The sequence below is a fragment of the Leuciscus leuciscus genome, assembly GCF_965113295.1.
Source record: "Leuciscus leuciscus genome assembly, chromosome: 13".
NCBI lineage: Eukaryota > Metazoa > Chordata > Actinopteri > Cypriniformes > Leuciscidae > Leuciscus > Leuciscus leuciscus.
In genome coordinates, this window is record NC_138737.1 from 8,450,026 (window position 1) to 8,477,659 (window position 27,634).

The 27,634-nt window shown below is 36.0% G+C and overlaps 3 protein-coding genes across 4 annotated transcripts; 1 reads left to right on the plus strand and 2 right to left on the minus strand.

Moving 5' to 3' along the window:
* Positions 1–1,900: 1,900 nt before the first annotated feature.
* Positions 1,901–11,722, minus strand: LOC309512189 (extracellular matrix protein 2). The gene is made up of 10 exons (XM_082187647.1): positions 11,483–11,722; positions 10,681–10,812; positions 9,802–9,965; positions 8,841–9,375; positions 7,997–8,112; positions 7,227–7,359; positions 5,581–5,738; positions 5,259–5,398; positions 2,976–3,302; positions 1,901–2,720 (listed from the first exon to the last, which is right to left on the minus strand). Exons 1-10 carry the CDS (start codon positions 11,634–11,636, stop codon positions 2,540–2,542), a joined length of 2,040 nt encoding a protein of 679 aa, XP_082043773.1. The 5' UTR covers positions 11,637–11,722; the 3' UTR covers positions 1,901–2,539.
* Positions 11,723–17,407: 5,685 nt separating this feature from the next.
* On the plus strand, positions 17,408–22,752 carry tpk2 (thiamin pyrophosphokinase 2). The gene is made up of 8 exons (XM_082187650.1): positions 17,408–17,601; positions 17,939–18,177; positions 19,040–19,103; positions 19,193–19,323; positions 21,192–21,310; positions 21,745–21,877; positions 22,143–22,239; positions 22,326–22,752. Exons 1-8 carry the CDS (start codon positions 17,538–17,540, stop codon positions 22,370–22,372), a joined length of 894 nt encoding a protein of 297 aa, XP_082043776.1. The 5' UTR covers positions 17,408–17,537; the 3' UTR covers positions 22,373–22,752.
* rhoaa (ras homolog gene family, member Aa) lies at positions 22,566–27,613 on the minus strand. 2 transcript variants are annotated; one of them, XM_082187652.1, is made up of 5 exons: positions 27,499–27,613; positions 25,570–25,725; positions 24,769–24,889; positions 24,496–24,626; positions 22,566–24,295 (listed from the first exon to the last, which is right to left on the minus strand). In XM_082187652.1, exons 2-5 carry the CDS (start codon positions 25,723–25,725, stop codon positions 24,122–24,124), a joined length of 582 nt encoding a protein of 193 aa, XP_082043778.1. In that variant the 5' UTR covers positions 27,499–27,613; the 3' UTR covers positions 22,566–24,121. The 2 variants fall into 2 exon arrangements, with proteins under 2 accessions (XP_082043778.1, XP_082043777.1); XM_082187651.1 differs by lacking the exon at positions 27,499–27,613 and adding an exon at positions 26,530–26,584.
* Positions 27,614–27,634: the final 21 nt, after the last annotated feature.

Consider the following 27,634-nt stretch of genomic DNA (forward strand, 5'->3'; position numbering starts at 1 on the left):
TTAAGAAAATGTTTTTCATACATTTGTATTTGTCTTATGCGAAGTTTTATATATGTTTGTAGAGGTTATGTTGTGCGCTGGGAAAAGAAAAAACAGAGAGAAGAAAAGTGAGTTGTATGTGAGTTTTGGCGGCTGTTCATGCTTTTAATTATGCCGATGCTTCTGATTAAAGCAGAAACGTCTCGGTTACTAACCTCGATTCCCTGAGATGAGGGAACTTCAATATTCTCGAGAAAAGGGGTTTTGCTAGTCTTACGAGAGACCTCTCGAAAGGGAACGCGAATTATCACCATTGTAACCCGTGTTTTATTTATTTTACCCACGGTGAAGAGACTGGAGTAAACGCCGATACGGCATCAATAAATAAGGGTTACTATTGCAACAGTTCGATAAGCAAGAAGTTTATGGCAAGCCGTTTTAGCTTAAATTGTACCCAGCGTTACTCGTCGTAATTGCATTTTTACTAGTAAGAATTCAATTAGAGAGCTCTACAATTCAATTCTTACTAGTAGCAATTACAATTAGAGAGCTCTCCAATTCAATTATTACTAGTAAGAATTACAATTACAGAGCTCTCTAATTCAATTCTTACTAGTAACAATTACAATTACAGAGCTCTCTAATTCAATTCTTACTAGTAACAATTACAATTAGAGAGCTCTACAAATGAATTTTTACTAGTCGTATGTCTCCATTGACTTCCATTCATTTTTAATTACGGAGCTCTACAATTGAATTGTTACTAGTAAGAATTACAATTAGAGAGCTCTACAATTGAATTGTTACTAGTAAGAATTACAATTAGAGAGCTCTACAATTGAATTGTTACTAGTAAGAATTACAATTAGAGAGCTCTCTAATTCAATTATTACTAGTAACAATTACAATTAGAGAGCTCTCTAATTAAATTCTTACTAGTAAGAATGCAATTACAGAGCTCTCTAATTGAATTTTTACTAGTAAAAATATGAATTAAAGATATGTATAATTGCAGAGCTCTGTAATTGAATTAAAGAGCTCTACAATTACATTCTTACTAGTAACAACTGAATTAGAGAGCTCTCCAATTGGAATTGTTACTAGTAATAATTGGATTAGAGAGCTCTCTATTTAAATTGTTACTAGTAAGAATTGAATTAAAGAGCTCTGCAATTGCATTCTTACTAGTAACAATTCAATTGTAGAGCTCTCTAATTGTAATTCTTACTAGTAACAATTCCATTGTACAGCTCCGTAATTAAAAATGAATGGAAGTCAATGGAGACATATGACTTGTAAAAATTCATTTGTAGAGCTCTCTAATTGGAATTGTTACTAGTAAGAACTGAATTAGAGAGCTCTGTAATTGTAATTCTTACTAGTAATAATTGAATTAGAGAGCTCTGTAATTGTAATTCTTACTAGTAGTAATTGAATTGGAGAGCTCTCTAATTGTAATTGCTACTAGTAAGAATTGAATTGTAGAGCTCTCTAATTGAATTCCTACTAGTAAAAATGCAATTACGACGAGTAACGCTGGGTACAATTTAAGCTAAAACGGCTTGCCATAAGAAGTTAGCATCAAGTAATTTACATTTCAAACAAAAACTGACCTGTAAATCGATTTTTTTTTCTCCGCCAATGAAAACAAGCCAAATAATCCAGAAAATAGGGCTGTCAATATATTACAATAATTATCTTACAATTAGTAAAAGATTGTTCATTCTGTTCCTTTTAATATGTTTAAGCTTTACGTTTACCGCCGCCCCCTAGTGGACAAATGTGAAATTCAGATGCACTGAGCAGAGAACACACACTGAATGCTGAGAATAATTCACTCCAGCAGAACTGCAGGACACAAGTGCCTCATTTTCACCAGAGATGTCCTTAAAATATTATAATAAATCTTTTTGATCCCAGATTAATTCTTTCACCTCTAAACTTTATTGTAGTTTGTAAATAAGAGAATACAAACGTACAGACAACAAAGTAACACAACAATGAATTGTAAAAGTCAAAACCTTCTGCTACTGAAAACCATGTTAAAACAGTATTAAAATAAAAAAAATGTATGCAAAGCAGTTCAATCAAAAAAATAAATAATGTATAAGCTGATATATAAAAAAAGAACTATTGCATATTGTTTAAAAAAAGAAGAAAGGAATCTTTGCACCTGAAATGTAAATTTGATTTATAAAAAAATGTAAATTGCAGACATACAGGTGTAAAAAAAAACAATAAGACAGATGTTAGATATGACAATGTAAAACAACTACAACAGACAAGTGCAACAGAAAAGATCCTCCATGTAAATGTAAATCTGTGCAAAACAGACCCCTACAAATCTGTTTTGAACACAGCTGATGCTTTAATTGCAGTAAGGCACAAAACAATGCATGTGCGGCCCCATTGAGACAGAACAAAAGACTGTCAGAACATCCCTAAAACACAACTAACACAAAATGAAAGGCCTCTAGTGTAAAAAAGGGAACTGCATCTGTATTGTTACTTCACTTAAATCTCTGAATTATGGCTTGAATTAAGATGCTCTGTGAGGCTTTCATTTCTGGTGCTCTTCGTATCTCTGGGGCCGCAGAAGGACGCTCTGGTAGGTTTTGATGCAGGAGAAGGCTGTGGGGGGAATGAGGTGGCGGTCGATCAGGTTGAACTCCAGGTGAACAGACACCAGCAGGGAGTCCTCACGGGCCGTGGTGTCACACAATGAGTTCATAGTGATGTAGCTATAGGGAGAAGATCAGGGTAAAAAACACTCTCCATTATGACGTTTAACAAGACTATATTTACTCCTATAAGTGGACAAAATAAATGTATATGTATAAACGTACTAAGCAGTATGGCTTTTTTCCATGTAAATGTAGAGTAAAAAAGATAGTAAAGTTTGTAGACAAACTTTGATGCTGGCTTAAGTCTGAAAGTTTACAATAGATTTAAAAGGTAGACTTTAGAAAGATAGATAGATAAACAGAATCACTAACCTGATGTAGTTGTGGTTGAGTCTCAGGTGCTGCAGATCCTTTAACTGTAGAATTCCTCGTGGGATGGATCTGAGCTGATTATGGTCCAACAGAAGTTCAGTCAGTGAGTTGTACAGGCCCATGAAGGACACTTCATTTATCCCATCTTCTCGCAGACGGTTATAAGACAGCTGAAGCGAGTCCAGACCAGGCCGCAGGTGGCCGAACACATAGCCAGGAATGCGCTCAATTTGATTGTGATGCAAGATGAGTTGCCGCAGACCGACCGGCAAGAAAGAGGGAACGTGAACAAGCTTATTATGGGAAAGGTCCAAATATTCCAGTTTTCTGTGGATAAAGACATTTTTGAAGATGGTTCAAAACAGTTTTGAAATACTTTATTATATGGCCTGGTTTCACAGACAGGACTTAAATTAAGCCAGGATTTGGCCTTTTAAGGGATAGTTCACCCAAAAATGAAAATTACCCCATGATTTACTCCTTCTTCAAGCCATCCCATGTGTATATAACTTTCTTCTTTCAGACAAATACAATCGGAGTTATAGTTAAAAAATATCCTGGTTTGTCCAAGCTTTATAATGGCAGTGAATGGCTGTTGAGATTTTGAAGTCCAAAAAAGTGCATCCATCCATCAAACACGTACTCCACACGGCTCCGAGGGGTTAATAGAGGCCTTCTGAAGCAAAGCGATGCGTTTGTGTAAGAAAAATATCTATATTCATAACGTCCCGACAGACAGCCATGCACATCGATTTACGGCGAAAGAGTAACCCCTGACCTGACGCATGACGTACTGACAAACCGGTCACGAATTGGAAGTCGAAAACGAGAATATTTAAAGAGAAATGTCGGAGGATTTCGATATAAGAGAAGAGGAGCTTGAGTCTGTTGCCCAGCCCTACAAAGCTTACACTACTCCTACGTCAAACATCGCATCAGGGGTTACTCTTGTGGTGTAAGTCAACTTGCGTTGCCGTCTGGATTACTTTTAGAATGGATGGAATGCGCTTTTTGGACTTCAAAACCAGGACACTATTCACTACCATTATAAAGCTTGGAAGAGCTTGATATATATATATATTTTATATATAACTCTTAATATAACTTGTGTTTGTCTGAAAGAAGAAAGTCATATACAACTAGGATGTCTTGAAGGTGAGTAAATCATGGGGTATTTTCATTTTTGGGTGAACTATCCCTTTAAGTAGTTTTTATCAACATGCCCTAGAAAAAAACATTACTGATTCATCTTGATTCAAAACAATGGCACTGACCAATTTTAAGATATTTTAAGTTGCTTTCAGTTAAAACAGCTCAAACATGCATTTTAGTCTGGGACTAAAGCCTTGTCTGTGAAACCAGTGCAATGAATTATATACTATATAATTAAATATTAAATTATGACAGTCCTTTCCAAAAGTGAAAGTGTATGTTTTTGTTCACAGTCTCACAAGCTAGATTCAAAGTCTTGGTGCCTGAACTCACAGCTCAACATCTCATCAACCAGGAGCCAATGGATCTGATAAAGTTAACATATTTAATCCATAGTTATATCTTTAAGTATTTCAAAAGTTTAGAGCAGGGTGTCTGCAAATTTTGATTTGATCTTACATGAATTTTTGTTTTTAAAAAAATGGCATAAAACAAATATTGGTATTTTTATATCATTTTTAAAAAAAAGTTATTTTATTAAAGTTTGGAATATATAACATTTTTCATTGTATCTCCCACATTAAAATGTACACAACCTTCAAAAGTTTAGTCAGTAAGATTTTTTGTTTTTGAAAGAAAAATGTAAAAAGAAAAATCCGAAAAGATGCATTATATTAATTAAAAGAAGCATTACATTGATTTCCACAAAAATATAGACTGGAATAATGGCTGCTGAAAATGTACCTTTGCCATCACAGGAATAAATTACATTTTAAAATATATTAAAATAGAAAACTGTTATTTTAAATTGTAATAATATTTCACAATATTACTGTATCTTTGATCAAATAATGTACAATTATATGACTCTGTACATCAATAATGATTATTTGAATGTCTTTGCAATAAGCATCATAAAGTATGAATGCATATTAATATGGTACTATACACATGTCTTTATAGTCTAGGTTTGAAATGCAATTATTAGTTTTATACAATATGTAACTGCTCCATCCCTTTATCCAATAAGTAAGTGGTCCTGAACCTGTTTGTATGCATTACAGTAACTGTCCACAAGATGGCACCTAACAGCAGAGAGAGAGAGAAAGTGAGAAAGAGATCTGAACTCACAGCAAGTGTATCCATGCTCTTGGATGAATGCGGTCCTCTCGGATTCGGTTATGGCTGAGGTCCAGGACTCTCAGATTTGTGGTCTTGTTGAGGAGCCCTGAATGGACAACCTCTATCTTGTTGTCAGACAGATGCAGCTCCTGAAGTAGTTACAAAATCAACAACATTATCAATTGCACTCCAATTCTTCATTGTATAAACACTCCAAAACTAATTGTAATTTTTAGGTCACTAAACTAAAATCTAGTGCATGTTTTGCACAGTTTATATAGTATGTATGTTCTGCAACTTTAGTGCTTTTCAGACACAAAATGTGACTGACCTGTACTGATACAGGCAGACCAGAGGGAATAGCTCTGAACTTATTGTCATCCAGCCTGAGGTAAATCAGCCTCTTCAGAGGTTTGAAGGCCAGAGGAGAGACATTTCCATCATGGAAATAATTATCCTCTAAATCCAGTGTCAGCAGCTGTGACAGACCTGAGGAAGAAAATAAATAACATTAGATTGCCAGAAAATAGCCATTACTCTTAGTTTGTCAGGATTTACCAGTATTTCTTTAATAGAGGTTTCAGTTGTGTTTAATTTACACTATTGTAAAAAAAAAAAGTGTTTTAATGCTTTTGAAAGAAGTCTCTTCAGATCAAAATTACAGTAAAAACAGTCATATTGTGAAATAATATTACAATTAAAAACAACTGTTAAAGGAACACTCCACCGTTTTTTGAAATAGGGCTTATTCACCTTCTTTCCTACATTTAGATAGATGGGCAAATGCATTTTTGTCTCAGTGCATGCATTGTTTTAGTTTGACAGGGTTGGCGCTAGCTTAGCTTAGCATAATGAATGGAATCCTTTGTTGCCAGCTAGCATGTCCTGAGTAAAAGTGATATAAAAAAAAAACAAAAAAACACCTAATTACTTCTTGTGGCCTGCGTATTCACAACAAGTACAAATAGCGATGCAGATTAACACTAGGCGATTTCCTATGCAGATTTTGACTTGGGACTATATTAGGGGGAAGCACAGGCGAAGCACTGCTACTTGGGCGCAGAGATATCACGCCCAAGTAGCAGTGCTTCGCCTGTGCTTCCCCCTAATATAGTCCTTAATATATAAGTCAATATCTGCCTAGGAAATCGCCTAGTGTTAATCTGCATCGCTATTTGTGCTTGTTGTGAATACACAGGCCACAAGAAGTAATTAGGTCGTTTTTTTTAGTTTTTTTATATCACTTTTATTCAGGACATGCTAGCTGGCAACAAAGGATTCCATTCATTATGCTAAGCTAAGCTCACGCCGACCCTGTCAAACTAAAACAATGTATGCACTGAGACAAAAATGCATTTGCCCACCTATCTAAATGTGGGAAAGAAGGTGAATAAGCCCTATTTCAAAAAACGGTGGAGTGTTCCTTTAATTTGAATATATTTAAAATGTAATTTATTCAGGTGATGGAAAAGCTGAATTTTCACATGATCCTTCAGAAATCACTCTAATATGCTGATTTGGTGCTCAAGAAATATTTCTTATTATTATCACTGTTGAAAACAGGTGTGCTGCTTAATATTTTTGTGGAAAATGTGATGCAAAGAAACAAATGAGACAATTGATGATGAGAAATGTTTGAGTTCAGACTGAAATCTCTGACTTTTGATTACCAATTTTGGTATCTTGGCAAATCTGAGCACCTTTTGAGACATGACTGAAACTGTATATTATACTCTAGATTACTGGGTCTTTTTTTCTTAGGAATTTGCTTCTGTCTATGAGAAAACATTAAAATTATCAAATTTGTGATTTTTTTTTTGCCCTATAGTTAGTGTACCATAATTCACTCTGGATTAAGCATCAACTTTTACACCATTTTAAAATGCCCAGATTAACCCCTAACATGAAAAACAGATCTTTTACTGGACTTGAGTATTGGATAGTGAGTGCATACGGACACTGTGGTTGTGTGTTTACCCTTAAAGCTGTGGGGAGTGAGACCACTGAGTTTATTATCGTTGATCTTCAGCTCCACCAGTGAGGGAGGGAGAGCCGGCACTTTGGTGAAGTTGTTTCCATCGAGGTTTAACCTCCTGAGCTTCGTCAAGTTCTGCAACAGGCCGAGAAGATACTCATAACACTGTCAAAGCCAGACTGGAAATATTTCAAAGCTTTCTACAAGTCACAGAAGCAAAAGTTACACAACACAGATATTCAGAATTCATCTGGCATGAGGAACAGACATTTCCGATCATGCTACCGAGCACAGGTAAACACCGAGGTGCAGTGAACATGTGAAAAAAACACTATTCTGCTCTGTGTCACATACACGTCACCTGTAAAATCCTGTGCTTGGCGCCCAGTTGAAATGGCACACAGGTGAGAAAAAGGTAGAAAATGATTGCGTTTCTTTTTAAGGGGTAATATCTATTGGATGAAAATTCCTATGTTCACTGCAGCAACCTGGTGAGAATTTTCTCGGTGATGTCAGACCCGACATCTTGTGAAAACACGTCAGCTACTTGCTAAATATCAAGCATGCACTGTGCGGCACCATAAGGCCTGATAACTCACCATTGTAACAGATAACAGACCACAAAGCAGTCTATCCATTTTTGCAGATTTATATTGCTCAGAATATTATTAGAGTTTAAACAAAAATCACAGCCAATTTTATGTGATCTTTAAGAAAAGTAAGATGTTGAGATGTTTCAGTACACTTGCTAATAAGGTTTTCTTGATCTCACCTGAAACACATTCAGTCCCAAAGAGAAATCATCCAGCTTGTTCTTGCTGAGGTCGAGCCACTCCAAGTTGGGAAGACCTGCTAGAGCATGCGCTGGGATCTTGCTGATTTTGTTATCTGCAAAACACCAGGAAGTCACGAGTAATTTTCCACCTCTTTCTGGATCACGGTAAGCTCTGTTTGCACTTCTACAAATCTCCTGATGGACAAACAGTAAGACACTGCCAACAACATCTGTCAAACTCCAACATCACCTTTTCACCCTAAAAATGTATCTTTAAGGGGGGTCTAGAGTCTGGAAAAGGGTCTGTTTTCAGACTCTAGACCCCCTTTTAAAGATGCATTTGCACAACCAAATAAAATGTTCATGTTTTACACATAAATCTACAACAATTTACTGAGTTTTATATAAATAGTTTCCAAAAAGTAATTTAATAATGTTAGAAAAAAACATCATATTCCACAATTTTGACTTTACATCTAATAATTGTGACTTAACATTTCACAATTTGTGAATGTCACAACTTCATATCTCACAATGTGACAAAAATTCTTTATCATATATATTTTATCCACTACCATTCAAAAGTTTGGGGTCAGTAAGATTTTATTATAGTCATCAAGAATGTAAACATTAAGCAGCACAACTGTTTTCAACGCTGTTAAAAATAAGAAATGTTTCTTGAGCAGCAATTTCTGATTTATGAAGTATCATGTGACACTGAAGACTGGAGTATATAAAGTATATATGGACTGGAGTATATATAAAAGTATGTATATAATGTATGTGTGTATATACAGTATGATGATACCCTCATGAGCAAGATGAACTGCTCTCACCTCACCTGCAAGAAAGAGACTCCTGACCCCTGGGTCTCTGATGAAGGGCATTTGGGTAAGGCGAGTGTTTCCACAGGCGATAAGAGACTCTGAAAGCAAGCAGCCTGCTGGAAGAGACTCCATATGAACAGAGGTGCGGAAGACTGGACGGCCAATATGTCCATCCACCGGTCGCCCACTGGGGGCTGGCAGCGGCCTTCCGGCAGGCAGGAGCACAGATCTTCTTGTAGGAAGAGCAAAGGCCGGTTCTGCTCGTGGTACAGCCGGTTTGAGTGTGGGCGGCATTACTCGTCTTTCGATTGCTACAGGGCGGACAGCAGATCTGAACACTGAAATACTGCTGTTATCATCGTCATCATCATCGCTGTCACTGTCGTCCTCCAGATAGTCGTCATCATCGTGGTCATCATTATCAAAATGGATTGGTCTCATATATTGATGTTCTCTGGGTATTAAAGGGGTCTTATGCAGTTTTCCAGGATCCAGACTCAAAGTCACCTGGTCTTTCTTTACTTGCTTCTTAGGGACATTTGAGGCTGGCTGAATAAAAAAGAACAATTAAAAGAGGTCAAATCTGCTTAACAATAACCTAGATTGTTTTGCTATTCTTAGCTGGTCTAGTTTACTGGTTTTATGTACTTTCATTTGTTTAATCAGCAGAGCACCAGATAAACCACACTAAGACAATTGAAAATCTGGAGAAAAAAAATCTAGTCATTGTTTTGTCTAAAGATGCACACCAGTAATGTTTTTTCTAAGACATGTTTATAAAAGCTACTTAAATGTCTTAATTGAACTAAGACCTAATTCAGGCTTAATCTAAACCCTGTCTGTGAAACCAGGCCTGAATATGCTAAACCGGTTAAGACCAGCACATACATATCAAAAGGCAAACAGGTACAATAATGAAGAAAAGGATAAATTCAATAAAGTATATGAAGTATTTTCTCATGCACATCTCCATACTTCTTTCGCTGGTGCGACCACCATCTTGTTCTTCTTTGGCTTCACCTCCAGAACCTCCGTCCCCACAGGTGGTTTTCCATTTCCTGTCAGTCTGTTTTTCACGCTTGTTTTCCCCACAGAGGTTGGATTGGTCTTACTGGCCACAGACTTCAAGGTGGGTGAAGCTAGACGTGGTGTGGCAAACAGAAAATCAGTATCCACCACTAACTATCCCACTCCCTTATGGCACCTTTCCCAGCACCACACTGCACCACACTAAGAGCCGATGTTTCACATAACTCCCCACCTGCATCACCACAGGGATGCCCACTGTTTTCTACTACAAATTGCTATTCCAATTACTATTTCATTGGAACCCCAAAAAAAAAAAAAAAATGATGGAACATATACTACCGTTCAAACATTTGGGGTCAGCCAGGTTAGATAAAAAGGATTTTTATTTCCAATAAATGCTGCTCTTTTGAACTGTCTATTCATCAAAGAAACCTGAACAAAAGTATCACGGTTTCCAGAAAAATATTAAGCAGCGCAAACAATCAACATTGATAATAACAAGAAATCTTTCTTCTTATTAAATCAGCATATTAGAATGATTTCTGAAAGATTATGTGACAGAGTAATGATATATATTATAATGAAAACCGTTTTAAATTGTAATAATATTTCAACATTTTACTTTTTACTCTATTTTTGATCAAATAAATGCAGTAAAATGTTAAAGACCCCCAAACGCTTGAACGGTAGTAAGAAATATAAAATAAAGAAAGTAGATGCAGGTATTAAAGTGTGATGTTGTCACTCTGAGGGTGCAAGGACTTGACTGATCAATCAAGCAGACTGTGAATGCGGTGAGAAAGAGAGATATGGTGGTTTCCAAACCTCTGGCCGGGCAGGGGACGGTTCGACAGCTCACTGCTCCACCTTTACACTGGCACACACTGCAAGGCTCCGGAGACCAGACAGCCCCCTCGAACAGAGAAATCCCATTCACCAAGCACTGGCTGCCAAGCCCTGGCATGTATCCACAGATACAGAATTTTAGAAATCAGCAAACAGTGGCTCCAACAAGTAATTGGGACACATGAAATGCTAAAATGTCATTGCATTAGTATAAAGTAATATAATATAATATAATATAATATAATATAATATAATATAATATAATATAATATAATATAATATAATATAATATAATATAATATAAAAATACAAGTAATCGGACATTTAAAATTCATTAATATCTTTGCATTAAATATGTGGCAATAATAATAATATGAAAAAATATTTTTAGTGGATGTATGATATCAGTTTCCTTTAAGTTTACAATGGTGTAAATAGTTTAGCTTGTGTTATCTGTCAAATAAATGCCATTGATTTGATGTTTTGTTATGCAATGCAATGACATATTTACACATTTTAAAGACTATTCATCTTAACTCATCATAACTCAGTATAACCACTTATTCTTTGACAAAAACAATTGTGCAATAGATAAATAATATGAGGAAAAATATCTTTTAAAATATCTTTTTTTTTTTTTTTTGCTTAAATTAAATAACCACTTACTTTTCAACAAGAACAACTGCACAATACATTTGAAAACAAATATAAATTTTCATATAAAATCACAATATTAGGAAATATTTTCTTACTTAAATGAAATGCTATAAGCATTGCTCACCTGGAAGGAAAGGGTTATCATACTCAAGCGCATCCTCAGCGGACAAGAAGCGCCTGGAGCTCCTCTGTCTCTCTCCTCTTCCTCTTTCTCGTTTTCCCTCAGCTGCTAAAAGCGCTAAACACAGGCACAAACACAAAGCTAAAGACTTGTACATTGTGAATGTATGCTTGAGTCAGTTGAGGTCTGATCTGACTGAGACAGCTGTCTCAATGACTCTGAGGGCTGCACCTTCTGAAAGGCCAGTTATATTCTCTGCCTCTGGAAATCATGTTTAACCCATCCCTCTGAGAAAAAGAAAAAAATGCAAAGGTGAGAGCAGAGAGTAAGGAGGAAGGAATGGAGCGGAAGCAGGGGAGTGAGAGGGAAAAAAGAAAAAGAAAACAGTTTCAACAAAGCGCCTCTTTCATTTGCCCTGAAGACCCACCAACCGCCTCTCCTTTCCCTCTCAACAAACGCCCATCGGTCCCCAGAGCCAAACAAACTATTAGAGCGTCCTTGAGCGGAAAAAATATCTTATCTTTGACACGATTTAATGTTCTGACGTCAATGGATGCACTTTCAGTGTGTGGGATTTCAGATTTGTGTTGATGAATAAAACATTAATTTAAGTCTCTCTTGATATGCAATTTTTTTTTTGTGCTTCACTGCAAGTGCAAGTTTGATGGAAGAGCAGAGAAAACATTGGACCATAGGGAGCCGTTGATATGAAAGCTAGCTTTGTTTGTCGAAGGGCCAACGGCACCACACTCCTGAGACATTCTTCAAGTTCCATTGCCTTTTGCAACCTTGCTTGACCATGCGGCCTCTTTCTGTTCAGTGTGGCCGACTCACTGCATACAAGCATTGTTGCTATGACAACCACTTCATTCAATAACATTCCAATTTCTTTCTGCGTGGTTTTATTATTCAAATCAGAAACTAAGATTACCTTAATACAAGGTTTCGCCACGATTCTCAGCTGTTGTGGGTCGTTGCCAGGACGTTGCTATGTGGTTGCTTACTGGCCAGAGTCACAATGGTCAACCCTCAAGTCTACATATTCTGAACCCCTGCAAATGGGCAAAATCCATCTAGAAAAAAAGTACATTTGTTAACAAAAATAAAGGCACATATGTAAGCATTTTGGATTAAAAATCAAAAAACACTACAACAATGTTATATATTTTGTCAACTTGTGCTCCTACATTATCCCAAATGTTTCCAACAATGTTTAAATCCAGAGATCAGCAATTTTAACCAGTGTAACGGCCCGTGTCATTGCGTCGCCTGTCAATGATGTCATATCCGCGTTACCCTCGATTTTCAGTTTTACTTCCGTAGAAACCATGTGACAAACATAGCAAAATCAGAAAGAGCTTTATTTGTTTTCTCCACCAGAGAATATATTTTAAAATACTGCATGCAATTTAAAAGTCATCTAGCTTTTATTAATATGATATTCTAATATTGATCTAGCTTACAAGAAGTGTCTCATAGCAGCCACCGAGCGAACGCACAGAGTAACGTTACAACAACTTTCAACACACTCAAACATATTTTAGTATGATTGCTTTGACTAAGTAAAACAGCGCTGCGTTACCCCACCATTTTAATTAATCAAATAAAGTGACCTGTATGAAAATTGATTCAGCACTTGCGGCTATTTCATTAGAATGAAATAAAATGATTTTAATTTAAGTTATCAAATGTAACACAGTTAAAGCTCAGGGAAGAAGGAGGCAGACGTTAAACATAACTTAACATAATAAACATAAACAAAACAAAAGGAGCGCATTATTTCAAGAAGAAGACAGCAGGAAAAGACTACATGTTAATTACCATGTGTACAGGAAGACTGGAATAACCTAAAGCATTTAAACCTCTTTTATCAGAATAAAGGCTTTTCAGAATCTGGACCGTAATATGTGTTAGCTAACACAACATTAGCACACAAATTTAAGCCTGTTGTGATTATATAAATGTGTTTAGAGCAGGCTGGGACAAATAAGTCAATTAGTTCTGCTTAATTCTGTTTGCATCTCCTACACCCCAGTTTGTTATAGCCTTTCTTTATTTTTGCCTCCCACACTGAAAAGTATTAGGCAATTGGATGTAATACTCGCCCATTAGACATGCCCTGAGCTTCCTGTCTTTCATTCAAAAATAAAAACTCTGAATGTTCATGAAGACAAACAATCATTTTAAACAGGTAAACACGCCACCCACATCTTCCTGTCCTCGGGTTTACCTCGTACATCTGCTCAGAGTCTGACCAAAAACAGGTTATACCAGATATAAATGTATCAAACAAATAACGCAGAAATCGTTTTAGCACCATCCTTCAGCTGTGGTCCATTTCTGGAATGAGACTATATGAAGACACTTCCAAAAATATGGTTTGATATACAATTGAACTAAGCCGACCTCAGACAGCAAACAGTCTAATGTGTTCATTTTCTTCATGACAACTTGAGAATCAGTGTTTACTTTTTTCCTAGAATTCCCCATCCGTCCACACACTTGGCTGGAGCCAAGCCTGTCGAGAACATGATAAATACTGCCCAGACTGTTTAGAGAACTCATACTGTAGACAATGAAAAACATTTAGATAGATAGATAGATAGATAGATAGACAGACAGACAGACAGACAGACAGACAGACAGACAGACAGACAAAATGATTGACAGACAGACAGATAGATAGACTGACAGACAAATAAATAGAAAAATAGAATGATGATACATAGATAGATAGATAGATAGATAGATAGATAGATAGATAGATAGATAGATAGACAGACAGACAGATAGACAGACAGACAGACAGAGAGATAGATAAAACGATAGATAAAATGATAGATAGATAGATAGACAGACAGACAGATAGATAGACAGACAGATAGACAGACAGACAGACATCTACATTTTCCAAATTGACAGAGTGTGTTAAAGATATAAAAGATTGGATGACGCGTAATTTTCTTTTATTAAATCCAGACAAGACAGAGGTAATACTTATCGGTTCAAAAAACCGCCCACAAAACCTCGCACAATACAACTTTAACATCATAGGATGTCCTGTTACTTTATCCTCTACAGTAAAAGACCTGGGTGTTATACTCGATTGCAACCTGTCTTTTGAATATCATATTTCATATGTTACAAAAACAGCCTTTTTCCACCTTAGAAACATTGCTAAGCTACGTAATATGCTATCAGTTTCTGATGCAGAAAAGTTAGTTCATGCATTCATGACCTCGAGACTGGATTACTGTAATGCCTTATTAGCTGGTTGTCCTGCATCCTCAATAAACAAGCTACAGTTAGTCCAAAATGCCGCCGCTAGAGTTCTTACGAGATCAAGAAAATATGATCATATAACACCGATTTTATCATCACTGCATTGGTTACCTATAAAGCTCCGTATTAATTATAAGATATTGCTACTGACTTACAAAGCCCTAAACGGCTTAGCTCCAGTCTATTTAACGGATCTTCTATCGCCCTATAATCCATCGCGCTCTTTAAGATCACTAAATTCAAGGCTTTTGGTCATACCTAGGATATCCAGAACCACCAAAGGAGGGAGAGCATTTTCACATTTGGCTCCAAAACTCTGGAATAGTCTTCCTGATACTGTTCGTTGCTCAGACTCGCTCTCCCAGTTTAAAACTAGATTAAAGTCGCATCTCTTCAGCCAGGCATTCATATAATCCTACAGTTCAAACTACAATCCGTCCTCTAGCTCATAAATGCCAGAGGAGAACTGGCCCCCGACTGAGCCTGGGTTCTCCCAAGGTTTTTTTTTCTCCATTAGGTCACCTGATGGAGTTTTAGGACACCATTAGGTCACTTGATGGAGTTTTTCGGTTCCTTGCCACTGTTGCCTTTGGCTTGCTCAGTTGGGGATATTTTGGGGATATTTAATTTTATTTTATCAATCAATAAATTCCTCTTGAAAAAAACTTTGTTGTATTATTTTAATTTAATACTGTGAAGCTGCTTTGATACAATCTGTATTGTGAAAAGCGCTATACAAATAAACTTGACTTGACTTGACAGACAGACAGATAGATAAAACGATAGATAAAATGATAGACAGACAGACAGACAGACATATATATAGATAGATAGATAGAACAATAGATAGATAGATATAAGATAGAACAATAGATAGATAGATAGATAGTTAGATAAAATGATAGATAAATAGATAGATAGATAGATAGATAGATAGATAGATAGATTGATTGATAGACAGATAGCTAAAATGATAGATAGATAGATAGATAGATAGATAGACAGATAGATAGATAGATAGACAGACAGACAGACAGACAGACAGACAGATAGATAGAAAAATAGAATGATAGATAGATAGATAGATAGAAAGATAGACAGACAGATAGCTAAAACGATAGATAGATAGATAGATAGACAGATAGATAGATAGATAGATAGATAGATAGATAGACAGATAGCTAAAACGATAGATATAAGATAGAACAATAGAACAATAGATAGATAGATATAAGATAGAACAATAGAACAATAGATAGATATATAGACAGACAGACAGATAGATAGATAGATAGATAGATAGATAGATAGATAGATAGATAGATAGATAGATAGATAGATAGATAGATAGATAGATAGATAGCAACACATAAAGAAATTTATCTCTTCTGTTTATCTCTTCTCTAGCTGTGTGTTTTGGAACAGTTTGCTTTTCTTGACTCATTAAAAAAACGCCTACAACTAGATGTATCTCAGTCCTCTCAAACAACCGTGATTACTGTGTGTATTTTTAGTGCTCAGATGGAGACTCGACCCCAAGATTGTGGTGCAGATTACAGCAAGTGTAATGCAACCAATATTTTTGTTGTCCCTCTCTCTCCTTATCTGTCTCTGTAATGGATCTATTTGTCAGTGTTTGGTTAAAGTTGAACACAGTCAGTCGAACAAAAGCAGTAGAAAGCATGACTGTATGTCGAGTCGACTGTCTCTAATGCATCTTTGCCTTTGCTGCACTTGCAGCTTAGGGGAAAAATGCCACTGAAAGTTACACATATGCCCTTATTATACTTGCAATGTATAGTTTGTTTATATATATATAAATCAGTTAAATCAATTGTTATCTAACATTCAATTGTTGGTTTATATGATTATCAAGTCTATTACAGAAAGTGTTATTTTAAATTCATTCCAGGGGACAAATATTAACCTTTAATATTAAATTATTATTAATAATAAAAATGATAAACCTAATTTCTGGCACTGGTATTAACAATAAATTACTTTTGTACATAAAGTAGCTATTTTGTTGGAAATTATAGTTAACATTTCACTGTTTTGTGAACAGAACAAATGGGTCATGATATATTTTGTCATTCATATAAGGTTATTTTACTCAAACTGCGGTTATCAATTGTCACATTTTAATTTTAAATAGAGTTGAGCACGAATGAACATGTTCATAATACTGCCAATCACAACAGAAGTGTATGTAAATCGATGCTTACCTCATTGCTGTTACACTGTCACCTCATCTTCATCTGTATCTATTTACGTCTATTGTATCAAACACTTCATGATGGACAGTATTTCACTTAAAGATTACATGATGTGATGTGAACTCATAAACTTACTAATGACCCAATTCACAGTAGGTGCAATTTCCACATAATAACATGATAATTGAACAACATACCGTTTAGCACTGTATATGGAGAACTAACATGACTTTTTTTTATGTCTGGTCAGCTTCAGCCTTCGTTATAAAGTATTTTAGTCCAGTAACATAACAAGTGGCCTTTGTTTTTAATCTACATTCGCCCTCTAGTGGAGAAACACCTATGAGCAACACTCGTCATAGAGCTTCAACCAATCAGCGCGCAGATCAATGACACCTGCCACCCAATCAGGGCTCACATCAACAGGAAATGCAACAATGGAGGCGAGCATGAAGCCCGTGGGTGTGTGACAGCATGTCAACGACACGCACAAATCCCCCAATATCATAAATCACGGTTTCTGAACGGATAATTAACTGTTACACGTGTGAAATCGACAAATGACTTCGTGGTCGGAGAAAATGCTACAACTCCTGCGTCGAATGAATAACTTTCATTTACCAGGTGGGGAAATAAATTGACAGAACAATACATTTGCATGTGATCCAGTATGAATGGACAAGTCATGTATGGGTTGGTCTTTTTTTTTTTTTTTTTTTTGGTAAAATACTGATACGAAAAATCAATTTATACTGACAAAGATGATAAGCAATTAGTAAAACATAATCATATTTGTAATTTTTTTAAATATATATATCAACACTTTTTAAAAGTTCTGTATACTTGCCTGTATTCAAGGTGCAAGGAAAATAATTTATTACTGTGATATTACTGTGTGGTTACATTTATTACATGTAAAATGCATTTATTTACTTGACATCAGTGCATTATTTTATTCCAGGTTCTAGTTTAGAGAGCTGTCTACGTTTTGAGGTGGCTGGAGAACAGGTTGGATGGATTTCCCCCAAAGTAGCATCAACTCTTGGTCGTTTTCCTTCTGTCTTCAAACCTTATGGGAGCTCTATAACCTTCTGCTCCAGTGTTGACACTTTTGAGAGCAGATCAGTGGCTGTGGATGAGGTCTTGCAGGAGCTGAGGAGAGAGGCATCATTCACCTGTCTAATAGGCTGGAGAGATGAGGTGAGACAGTTACCCATCTTCACCCTTACTCTTTAAGCATTTGTTTCAATTTGTTCCAGTGTCAGAAATAATGAGCAATATGGACATGAGTTTCAAGGGGCTTCCACTATCATATAACACAACACATCATGACATCAATTTACATGAAAAATGTAATGTGATGTTAAAGTGTCCCTATTATGCTATTTTTAAGGTCTCCTACAATATGTTTACATGGATCCTAGGTCAAATTTTTTTATTTTCTCATTATGTACATTGCAGCATCACCTCTTTTCTCACAATGTCTGAAATGATTTGATGAAGGATTCTGTCTCTCTAAACCCCTCCTTTCCGAGAGCCAACTCTGCTCTGATTGGTCAGATGGCCCAGTTTGTTGTGATTGGTCTACCACTTAGATCCTGTGTCAGAAACAAAATGCCCATTATTATAATATCTGAATTACAGGCAGGCCCAGCGGTTACCAAACTCTTCCAGGCCTCAGCTACAACTACAGTGTTTGAGTGTGGGTCAAAGTAGACGTTGTTCGCAAGACTTTAGCCAATTATTTAGCAAATTTGTTACAAACCTACGCAGGTTCAAGCAGGAAGTAAGACTAATTACTTCAGACACGTTTTCGATTCAGAATCAGTTCTTTCTTTTGGGAGACAATAACTATTTATCGTGCACTTTGATCTTTGAAACTTTGCAGACCTTTTACATTCACAAACAGCTAGCCTATATTACACACTGCATGACAGTTAATATCTGAAAAAGCATAATGGGGCACTTTAAATAAAAAGCTCCAGAATAATTCACTACAGTAGCATTTCTTTTCCTTGTTTAATAATGCCTTTTATATTTATCAGAGTGCATTTCTTTTCAGCAATACGCTGTGATGCCCAGGTATTGCGATCCTCCGCTGATGTATATGGAGAGAGCAGCTACAAGTACGTTAATAAAATATTAATTTCATGCTTCTACTTTGTCACAGACCAAGTGACACTTATAGCTGTTTATAAATAATGGTCAAACACAGGTCTGTTTGGAGTGAAACGGTACGGTGTCCATGTCAATGGCTACACTCGGGATTCAAGTGGCAATCTTAATATGTGGCTGGCACGACGATCTCTGACCAAACAGACGTATCCAGGAAGACTGGACAACATGGTGATTTATTAATACACAAATTAATCAGTTCATTACAAGTAGTGCTACACCAAACTAACAACATTGGTTGAGCAAGAAGTTGGACCTCTCAAACATACACTTCTGTTTAAACTTTTGGGGTCAGTAATTTTCTTTTTTTTTTTTTAAAGAAGAAATTAATAGTTTTATTCAGCAAGGATGTATTCAATTGATCATACGTGACTGTAAAGTAATTTATAATGTTACAAAGTTTTTTTGTTTTAAATAAATGCTGTTCTGAATTGTTTATCAAAGAATACTGAAACAGTTTTCAACATTGATAATAATTAGAAATATTTCTTCAGCACCAAATCAGCATATTGGAATGATTTCTGAAGCATCATGTGACACTGAAGACTGGAGTAATAACGCTGAAAAGCACAAAAATATATATAATACATATAAAATATATATAAAACCGTTATTTTAACTCTCTGGTGCGGTTCAGTAATTTTGTACAGAAAAAATTTAACTTTTTTTTCTTCTTTTTTCGGAATGGTACAAAACTTGGTAAAGGTTTTGACACTTGCTTTGTGCACATAAAAAAATCATGGATGGTTAAAAGGTTAAATGGTCCTGAAAAAGATATTCACACACTTGTATTGTTTGCAGTCAAAAATTAAACATTTTTGGAAACGTTTGCTACTGCGGCCAAACAAAATCTTACTGAAAGCTACTTTTTTGAGATATCAACCTCAAATTTGGAACACAACTTGTCTACGTTTATGGTTTTATTATTTAATATAAAATTGAAAATGGTAAGTGAATTTTTTTTTTCAAGTTCACTTTTTAAAACTTGTTTCACTTCAGCAATAATCTGCCAAGTGTCGTCTTTAAAAATAGACCAAACTTAAGTCTGTGCTCCAACGCATTCAAGATTTATGACAGTTTAAGTTGGATAAAAAAAATTCAGGTCCATGCTCAAAACGTGAATAAATGTATTATAACTACTGCTTAAATATAATTTAGTACCAACAAATATTAAATAAAAAACATTATCAAGCTAATATATTGTTACGAACTGCTCCGAGACTAGGTTGAGGATCCAAATTCAGTTTATTAGAGTAATCCAGAATTGTAATCAAACACAGGCAAAGAGTCAAGCACAGGAAGGCAGTCCAAACAAACAAACAAACAAACAGGCTGGGGTCAGAGGAAAAAAGGGAATCCAAGAAACAGGCAAAAATCCAAGAACCAAGAGACAATGAAACCAGGGAGAATGCTCAGAAATGCAGCGCAACAACATACAAAACTTCACAGTGATAGGGTGAACTAGGCTTATATAGGGTGATCTTAAGAAGATAATGAGATACAGGTGAATGTGATAATTGGATGAAAAGTCTGGGCAGTGAATTATTGGAAATTACATTTTTTGAGGGAATGACTTTAGTCTGATGTGGAGTGCCCTCTGGTGGCTCTCAAGGGCACTCCTGCTGGTGACCGTTACATATACAGTACAACCATTTAATTGAAATAAAAAAAAGAATTCGGTCATTTTTGAACAGTACTGTACCAGAGGGTTAAATTGTAATATTATTTCACAATATTACAGTTTTTACTGTATTTTTTTTTTTATCAAATGCAGTTTTGGTGATCATAAGAGACTTTTAATAAACAATAAATCTTACCGACCCCAAACTTTTGAATGTTAGTGTATAAAGTTATTAAACAAATGGAGTAATAAAGAAAGACTGCATAATTGTAATTATATTCTATATAAATTACTACTGTCTTTTATAAGTACATTAGCATATAGATGACCTCGAAGATAACAAACATAACCATAATCCACAAATCTCCAATTTTGATTGAATTGGGTTGATTTATAAAGGATTTGATTTATCATTCAGGCGGCTGGAGGACTGGCAGCAGGCTGTAGTGTAAGGCATACATTGGTAAAAGAGTGTGGAGAGGAGGCCTGCATCCCTCCAGGCCTGGCAGAGCAAGCGCGTCCCGTGGGAACTGTGAGGTGCATAATCCTTTCTTTTTCTATCCCACTATTTCACTTGGGTCTTTGAAAATAATTTTGAACCTTTTATGAAGCAAAAAAGCTATTGGTAACTGATGATTTTTTAAGATTAAAGATGCATGTTACTGTTTTTTCCCATTCAAAACCTTTCCCAGATACCAGGGTAGATATAAACTCTCTCAACTCTCTTGCAAAAGAGACTGATTAAATAGCCAGAAATAGCCTCCAACTGGCAGGCTTCCAGAGAAATATTGCAAGCGCCCAAGGGAAGATGACCAGAATTCAAGTCTGGAAGATGTCTCTGTGATCAAAGACATGAACGCCTGTTGTCACAGGCATGATTTCTGCCTGGAAACCGTTTACTATGTTTAGCTAAATTGAAAGACGTTCTGCAATCTTGAATCTTCAATTCATGCTTCCCTCTGTCTCTGTAGCTACACCTACGAAGATGACGACGGAATATTTCCTGAGTGTCAGTTCGTCTTTGATTTAGAGCTGCCTCTCAATTTTCAGCCTCATATTGGAGACGGAGAAGTGCAAGCATTTTACTACTATCCAATCGAGAAGGTAAAGGCATCCCATTGATTTTAGGGTTGAATGCTATGTGATGTATTTAATATAAGATAAGCTGACATAGAGGTTTGCTTTGACATCATTTTACAGGTAGTAAATTGCATGCAAAAAAATTATTTCAGCATAGAAAATACTCAGTTTAATCTCAGACAGCTGTATTTGAAGGGCTGTTTCTATATAATGACAAAATGTGTGGAGTTTCCTAGATTAAGGGGTGGCACATCTTACCCCCATTCTCCCCTGTCTGATATGTTCTCAGGTGAAAGATCTCCTAGTCAGTGAGGAGTTTAAGCCAAACTGTGCCATGGTGGTTCTGGACTTCCTCATCAGACACGCCATCATTGAGCCAGACTCAGGTTTGGTGTCAGATCACCAGGTAGAATTATGATAGCATGCCATTTATGATGAGAAAAACTATAACTTGCGTTTCCTCTCATTTCAGAGCCCTATTATCACGAATTTGTGGCTGGATTGCACAGATCACTATAAAGACTGACCGGTGATGTGCAACTGGTCAACTTGCAAAAGATTGGGATTTATTTTATCTACCTCTGCTTTTAACTCCTAACATTGTCAGCATGTGTACTTGTTTACTGAAGACCACATCTAAGCTAGTGAAGAAATGAGGTATTTTACGCAAAACATCAACTGGAGAAGAGACAAAATAAAGACCCAAGAAAAATTACCCTATAAGAATTTATTTTTTCCAATACATTTCAAACGAGTCTGTGGAAATCCAAAGATGCACTGGTATACAAAAGATAATTGATGCATCGAAGGCTCTTTTTTTCTTAGAATGAAATGCAGAATCTCTTCTAAGAAATGACTTGCATTTAATAATATGGCATTAAACAGCTCTTTCAAAATCACATTTCGCTACATTTTTCCTTCTTTATTTCTTTTAAAACGTTTCAATTCTAAGATACTAGAATTTGTAAAATACGCAAAAAAGATATAGTATAAGCCAGTAGAATTTCACAAAAAAATATGAAAACATACAGTACAGGAGAAAAAGAAAACAATTGGGAGTGAAATGGAGGGAGTTTCTCATTTACACAGTGAGATAAATATTACTTTTATTTCTGCACACCAAATAAAAGCCTGTCACGCAGGCAAAGAGGAATATGGGGGGAAATTAAGGTACTGTCACCTATTATAAAATATTGCCAAAATCGAACAGTGTCTTGACAGTCAACATACAGAGCTGCAGTTCTGCTTTGAGCTCCACAAGGGCTGATAAACCCAAAGTTTCTTCTTCTTTTTTAATTATAATACATGAGCAAGCACATAAAATACTCACAAAAAAAGGTGAATTAGTATGATCATTGCTTAATGCATCTTACTTCGACTTTTATAGGCAAATGGCAAAAAAGTACAAGATATATTTAAATCTTATTGGAATAAAGAATTGTAAGACTACCACTACTTTCAGCTATTTTAAACCAGTGACTAAACCGTCAATTTTGCGACAGGACAGGAGGGCACAGAGGAACCAGTTGTGTTAACCAATGATATTAGCATGTTAATGTAGGAAAAAAAAAAGATAATTAAAAAGAAAATTGTAGTACGAAGGACAGGCATGAATGATTTACATAAGACGGCACTGGGTTCCTGGGAGGTTTACAAAGGGCATCATGGGAGTATTACGTTATGTGGCCAATATCTTGATCCAAAAAAACAACTCCCTGCTTGACATGTAGCACACATGATGTAGAGTACTAACTAATGCCTTTTACACCCTGAATAATGCACTTAGTGCCAAAAAAGGAATCTTTTTAGACCAAGTTGTTTGTTTCTGTTCTTGCTTACAGTGCTGATCTTCAAATCAGAAGATGTGCTATGGGCCAAAGAATACATCACTAGTAATCCCACCCCTAAAGCAATCGGTGATTGTGAGCCACTGTGAAACCATGTCAATCTTTATTTACCCTACAAATACACTATTCTTATGCTTGTGATCAGTCTGAAGGCTTAAAGGTCAACTAATCTTGATTTGAAAAAGGACTGATGGCCATAAAAATGTTTAAGTCCCTTTTTTGCCGGTGCAGTTGTCCCTACTATCTTCTGTAGTTTCCTTTGGCCTGGATTGAAAATGACCCTCCCTGACCCCCCGAGTACATAATTAACACTAGGGGTGTTTCTTCCCTCTATTTGCGAACTTTATAGCTCTTTCATTTTCCTTGGCCTAGTTTGGTTACCCCTTTCCCTCCCTCGTTCTTTCTTTTCGTCTCTCGTTCTCTATAGCAAAGCACAGGCATTCTTTTTGCCACGTTTTTTGGCTTGGAGCGCCGCCCTTGTGGCCATTTCGAACACTTCCCTCACGCCATCCTTAGTTTTAGCTGAACACTCAAGGTAGCCGAAGGCATTGATGCGATTAGCCATGTCTCGCCCTTCCTCCGGTTTAACTGGTTCCTGTTCAAGGAAGAAAGCATTGAAAGGGCATTAGTACACTTCATTATCTCTAAATACAATATAATAACATTGAAACACAACCATTTTTCTCTTTAGTTCCATTATTTTTGTGTCACCTAACTTTTATGTTATTTCCAACTAAATATAGTGACTGTTTTATAAAAATCAGTATAAGTTTCGAGTAGAAAGTGCTCACACACCTGTTTCATCTTCAGCAGCTCCCGTCGAGTGTGATCATCGTTCCGTAAATCTTTTTTATTACCCACCAGAATTATTGGAACATTTGGACAGAAATGTTTTACCTCTGGCGTCCATTTTTCTGGGATATTCTCTGTGTGAACAGAACAAGGTTTTCAATACAGTGACCACAGCAATTTGGTCTTAGTAAATCCATATAGTCTCAAAGTATTGAAAGGCTAAATTAGACTTGTATATAATTCATATTAAAGACTGGCAGAGACGGATTCTCTCACCCAAACTGTCAGGGCTGTCTATGGAAAAGCACATGAGGATGACATCAGTGTCTGGGTAGGACAGGGGCCGCAGCCTGTCATAGTCCTCTTGTCCAGCTGTATCCCATAGAGCCAGTTCCACCTGACAACAAAATGATTACAAATTATATTATCAGCATTACAATTTGTGTAAAAAGTTCAATAATTATTCAGTTTTTATTTATAATTACACTACCATTCAAAGGTTTGAGGTCAATAAGATTTTTCTAAAGAAATTAATACTTTTATTTAGCAAGGATGCATTCAATTGATCAAAAATGACAGTAAAGACATTTATAAGATTTCTATTTCAAATAGATACTGTTCCTTTGAGCTTTCCATTCATCAAATAATCCTGGATCCTCAGTTTCCACAGAAATATTAAGCAGCACAACTGTTCTCAACATTGCTAATAGTAAGAAATGTTTCTTGAACATCAAATAAGCATATTAGAATGATTTCTGAAGAATCATGTGACACTGAAGACTGGAGAAATGATGCTGAAAATTCAGCTTTGCATCACAGGAATAAATCACTCATCATTTTAAAATATATTAAAATAGAAAACTTATTTTAAATTGTAATAATATTTCACAATTTTACTGTTTTTAATGATAAATGCAGCCTTGGTGAGCATAAGAGACTTATTTCAAACACAAGTCTTACTAACCCCAAGCTTTTTAACAGTATCGCATGTTACCCAGAATAAACTGCATATAAGTTCAAACTGCTCTAGAAGAGACACATGTTCTGTAATAGTTTGATGTTAGAAGACAATCTCACCTGCTTGCCATCCACTTCAATATCAGCAACATAGTTTTCGAACACTGTGGGTACGTAGACCTCAGGAAACTGGTCTTTACTGAATACAATGAGTAAACACGTCTTTCCACATGCTCCATCTCCAACAATTACAAGCTTCTTGCGAATTGCAGCCATCTGTCACACAAAATGGAAAGATCAGCCAATAATTACAGGAGGCAAGTGGACATTTTTAAACGTGAGTCAAGACTTAAAAGGAACATGGTACCATTTAAAGCCACCTGTGTTACAAATAAGCCCACTATGATTTATGTATATACATGTATTAACCAACATATTTAATCAAAGAACTACTGATAGAAATGAACAATGGATTACAGTTCTGGAATTTGACATTCCTGAGCATCCATTCAACAATAACCGATCATCACTTTCTAAGTTGCTATAATTTTGTCCCCACAATGAAAATGAAAAGTGGGTAAAGACAAGTTCATAAATTAAAAGCTTGTGATGTAAGCTCAATTAATTAAGTTAATATCTAAGTGGGCTTTCTATTCCTATACACCAACTTGACAAAAAAAGTTATATTTATGAATTATAATTACAGACAGAGCATGAGCATCTTTTATAAAGAAGCCAGTATTAAATATTTACTTAATGTGGTTACAAATATTTGTATTACATTTTGTTGTTCTATTGGCAACTCCATATTCTTGTGAAATCCATGTTTTCAAATATTCAGATTGCATTCATTCATTAACCAGTTTCATTACTGGATACTAAGAAAATAGTGCTTTGAGTAAGAAATATGTATTATTCAACACGATTGTGTTTAATTTGAATTAATCTATACATTGTAGATTTATTATGTAGATATGAGAATTGTGAAATTTCATTGGGATCTAAAAAATAATTTATTAGAATACAATGTTACCAAAAATGTTTGTATTTTATTTTGGCAGGGCAAGTAAAAAAATTAACCACTGGCCTGATCAGGCCTGTAGAAAAATCCTTAGTGTTGAGCCCTGTAATAATATCAAATTGCATGTATTTATTAAGAAAAATAGATTTCTTTTAGTAAAATAAACAAATATTTTATCTCATGCTTTGCCTGTTTTATATTTCAAAATAAAAGAACGTGAGCTTATATAGTACATGGTCTTATTAGGTACGCCTATATTCATATTTCAGTACATTCATCAATCTGTACAATGGGTTCTTATGTTATTATAGCACTGCAGCATCAAACTCTCCTCTCTCTCTCTCACACACACACACACACACACACACACACACCGCACCCTACTCAATTCACTGATCAATACAAGTGTTATGCCAAAATCTGTGACACACATCGTTATAGATCTACCATAAAAACAGCTGACTGCATCAGGTCAACCTATAGTCACTCAAGTAACCTTTTGTAGATTAACATTGAGTCAAGAGCACTGATTCAACGAGACTGGAGCCTTAATGGGGGATAAAATAGACGTATAAAGTGCTGGCTGTTGTGTTGGAGAATAAACTAAAGATGGTGATAATTATAACAGCCGCATGTCTGAGCCAAATGGATCAGTCCCCGGTTTACTCCCTATGCTAACTGGGACGCCTCATCTCACGCCCTAATAAGTGTAACATTAGCACAATTTGGCTTGGATTCGACTGGATCCACAAATCAACACTTGTATTAGCCTTTCCAGACGTCTTACGGTCTTGATAATCGGACTTTAATACGATTATAAACTCATGTTCGGCATCTTGTTGTTCGTCCGTTTCCGTCATCATCACACTTAGCCTATTAGCACTGAGCTAGCCGCATATAAAAGGCATAATTTTACTCAATGGAGTGGTTTTAAAAAGGCTACTCGGCAGTATTGGCTCTAGAACGTATGGGAAATTAATGAACATATCGATTGTAAGTACCAGAGGTGTTTTTGTATGCGTATTTACCGTTTTCGTTACAGATGTCCTCGCTTTCTTTCTTTTCCTGTACGACCCCAAGGCCCCGCCCCGCAGACAGTGCCACGCCGCTAAGACACGCCCATTCACGATCGTTTCTACCAATCAAGAGGCAGAGACGTCCAAA

Excerpts from the sequence above, each read along its gene's own strand:
- LOC309512189 (XM_082187647.1), bottom strand. The coding sequence starts at position 11,636 with ATGTACAAGTCTTTAGCTTTGTGTTTGTGCCTGTGTTTAGCGCTTTTA. Across the intron at positions 10,813-11,482 it reads TGATAACCCTTTCCTTCCAG|GGCTTGGCAGCCAGTGCTTG; the intron begins GTGAGCAATGCT and ends GATACATGCCAG. Across the intron at positions 9,376-9,801 it reads TGGTCGCACCAGCGAAAGAA|CCAGCCTCAAATGTCCCTAA; the intron begins GTATGGAGATGT and ends TTTTTTATTCAG.
- rhoaa (XM_082187652.1), bottom strand. The coding sequence starts at position 25,725 with ATGGCTGCAATTCGCAAGAAGCTTGTAATTGTTGGAGATGGAGCATGT. Across the intron at positions 24,890-25,569 it reads TTGAAGTGGATGGCAAGCAG|GTGGAACTGGCTCTATGGGA; the intron begins GTGAGATTGTCT and ends TTTTGTTGTCAG. Across the intron at positions 24,296-24,495 it reads AGCTGCTGAAGATGAAACAG|GAACCAGTTAAACCGGAGGA; the intron begins GTGTGTGAGCAC and ends TTCCTTGAACAG.
- tpk2 (XM_082187650.1), top strand. The coding sequence starts at position 17,538 with ATGACTTCGTGGTCGGAGAAAATGCTACAACTCCTGCGTCGAATGAAT. Across the intron at positions 17,602-17,938 it reads GAATAACTTTCATTTACCAG|GTTCTAGTTTAGAGAGCTGT; the intron begins GTGGGGAAATAA and ends ATTTTATTCCAG. Across the intron at positions 21,878-22,142 it reads ACTACTATCCAATCGAGAAG|GTGAAAGATCTCCTAGTCAG; the intron begins GTAAAGGCATCC and ends ATATGTTCTCAG.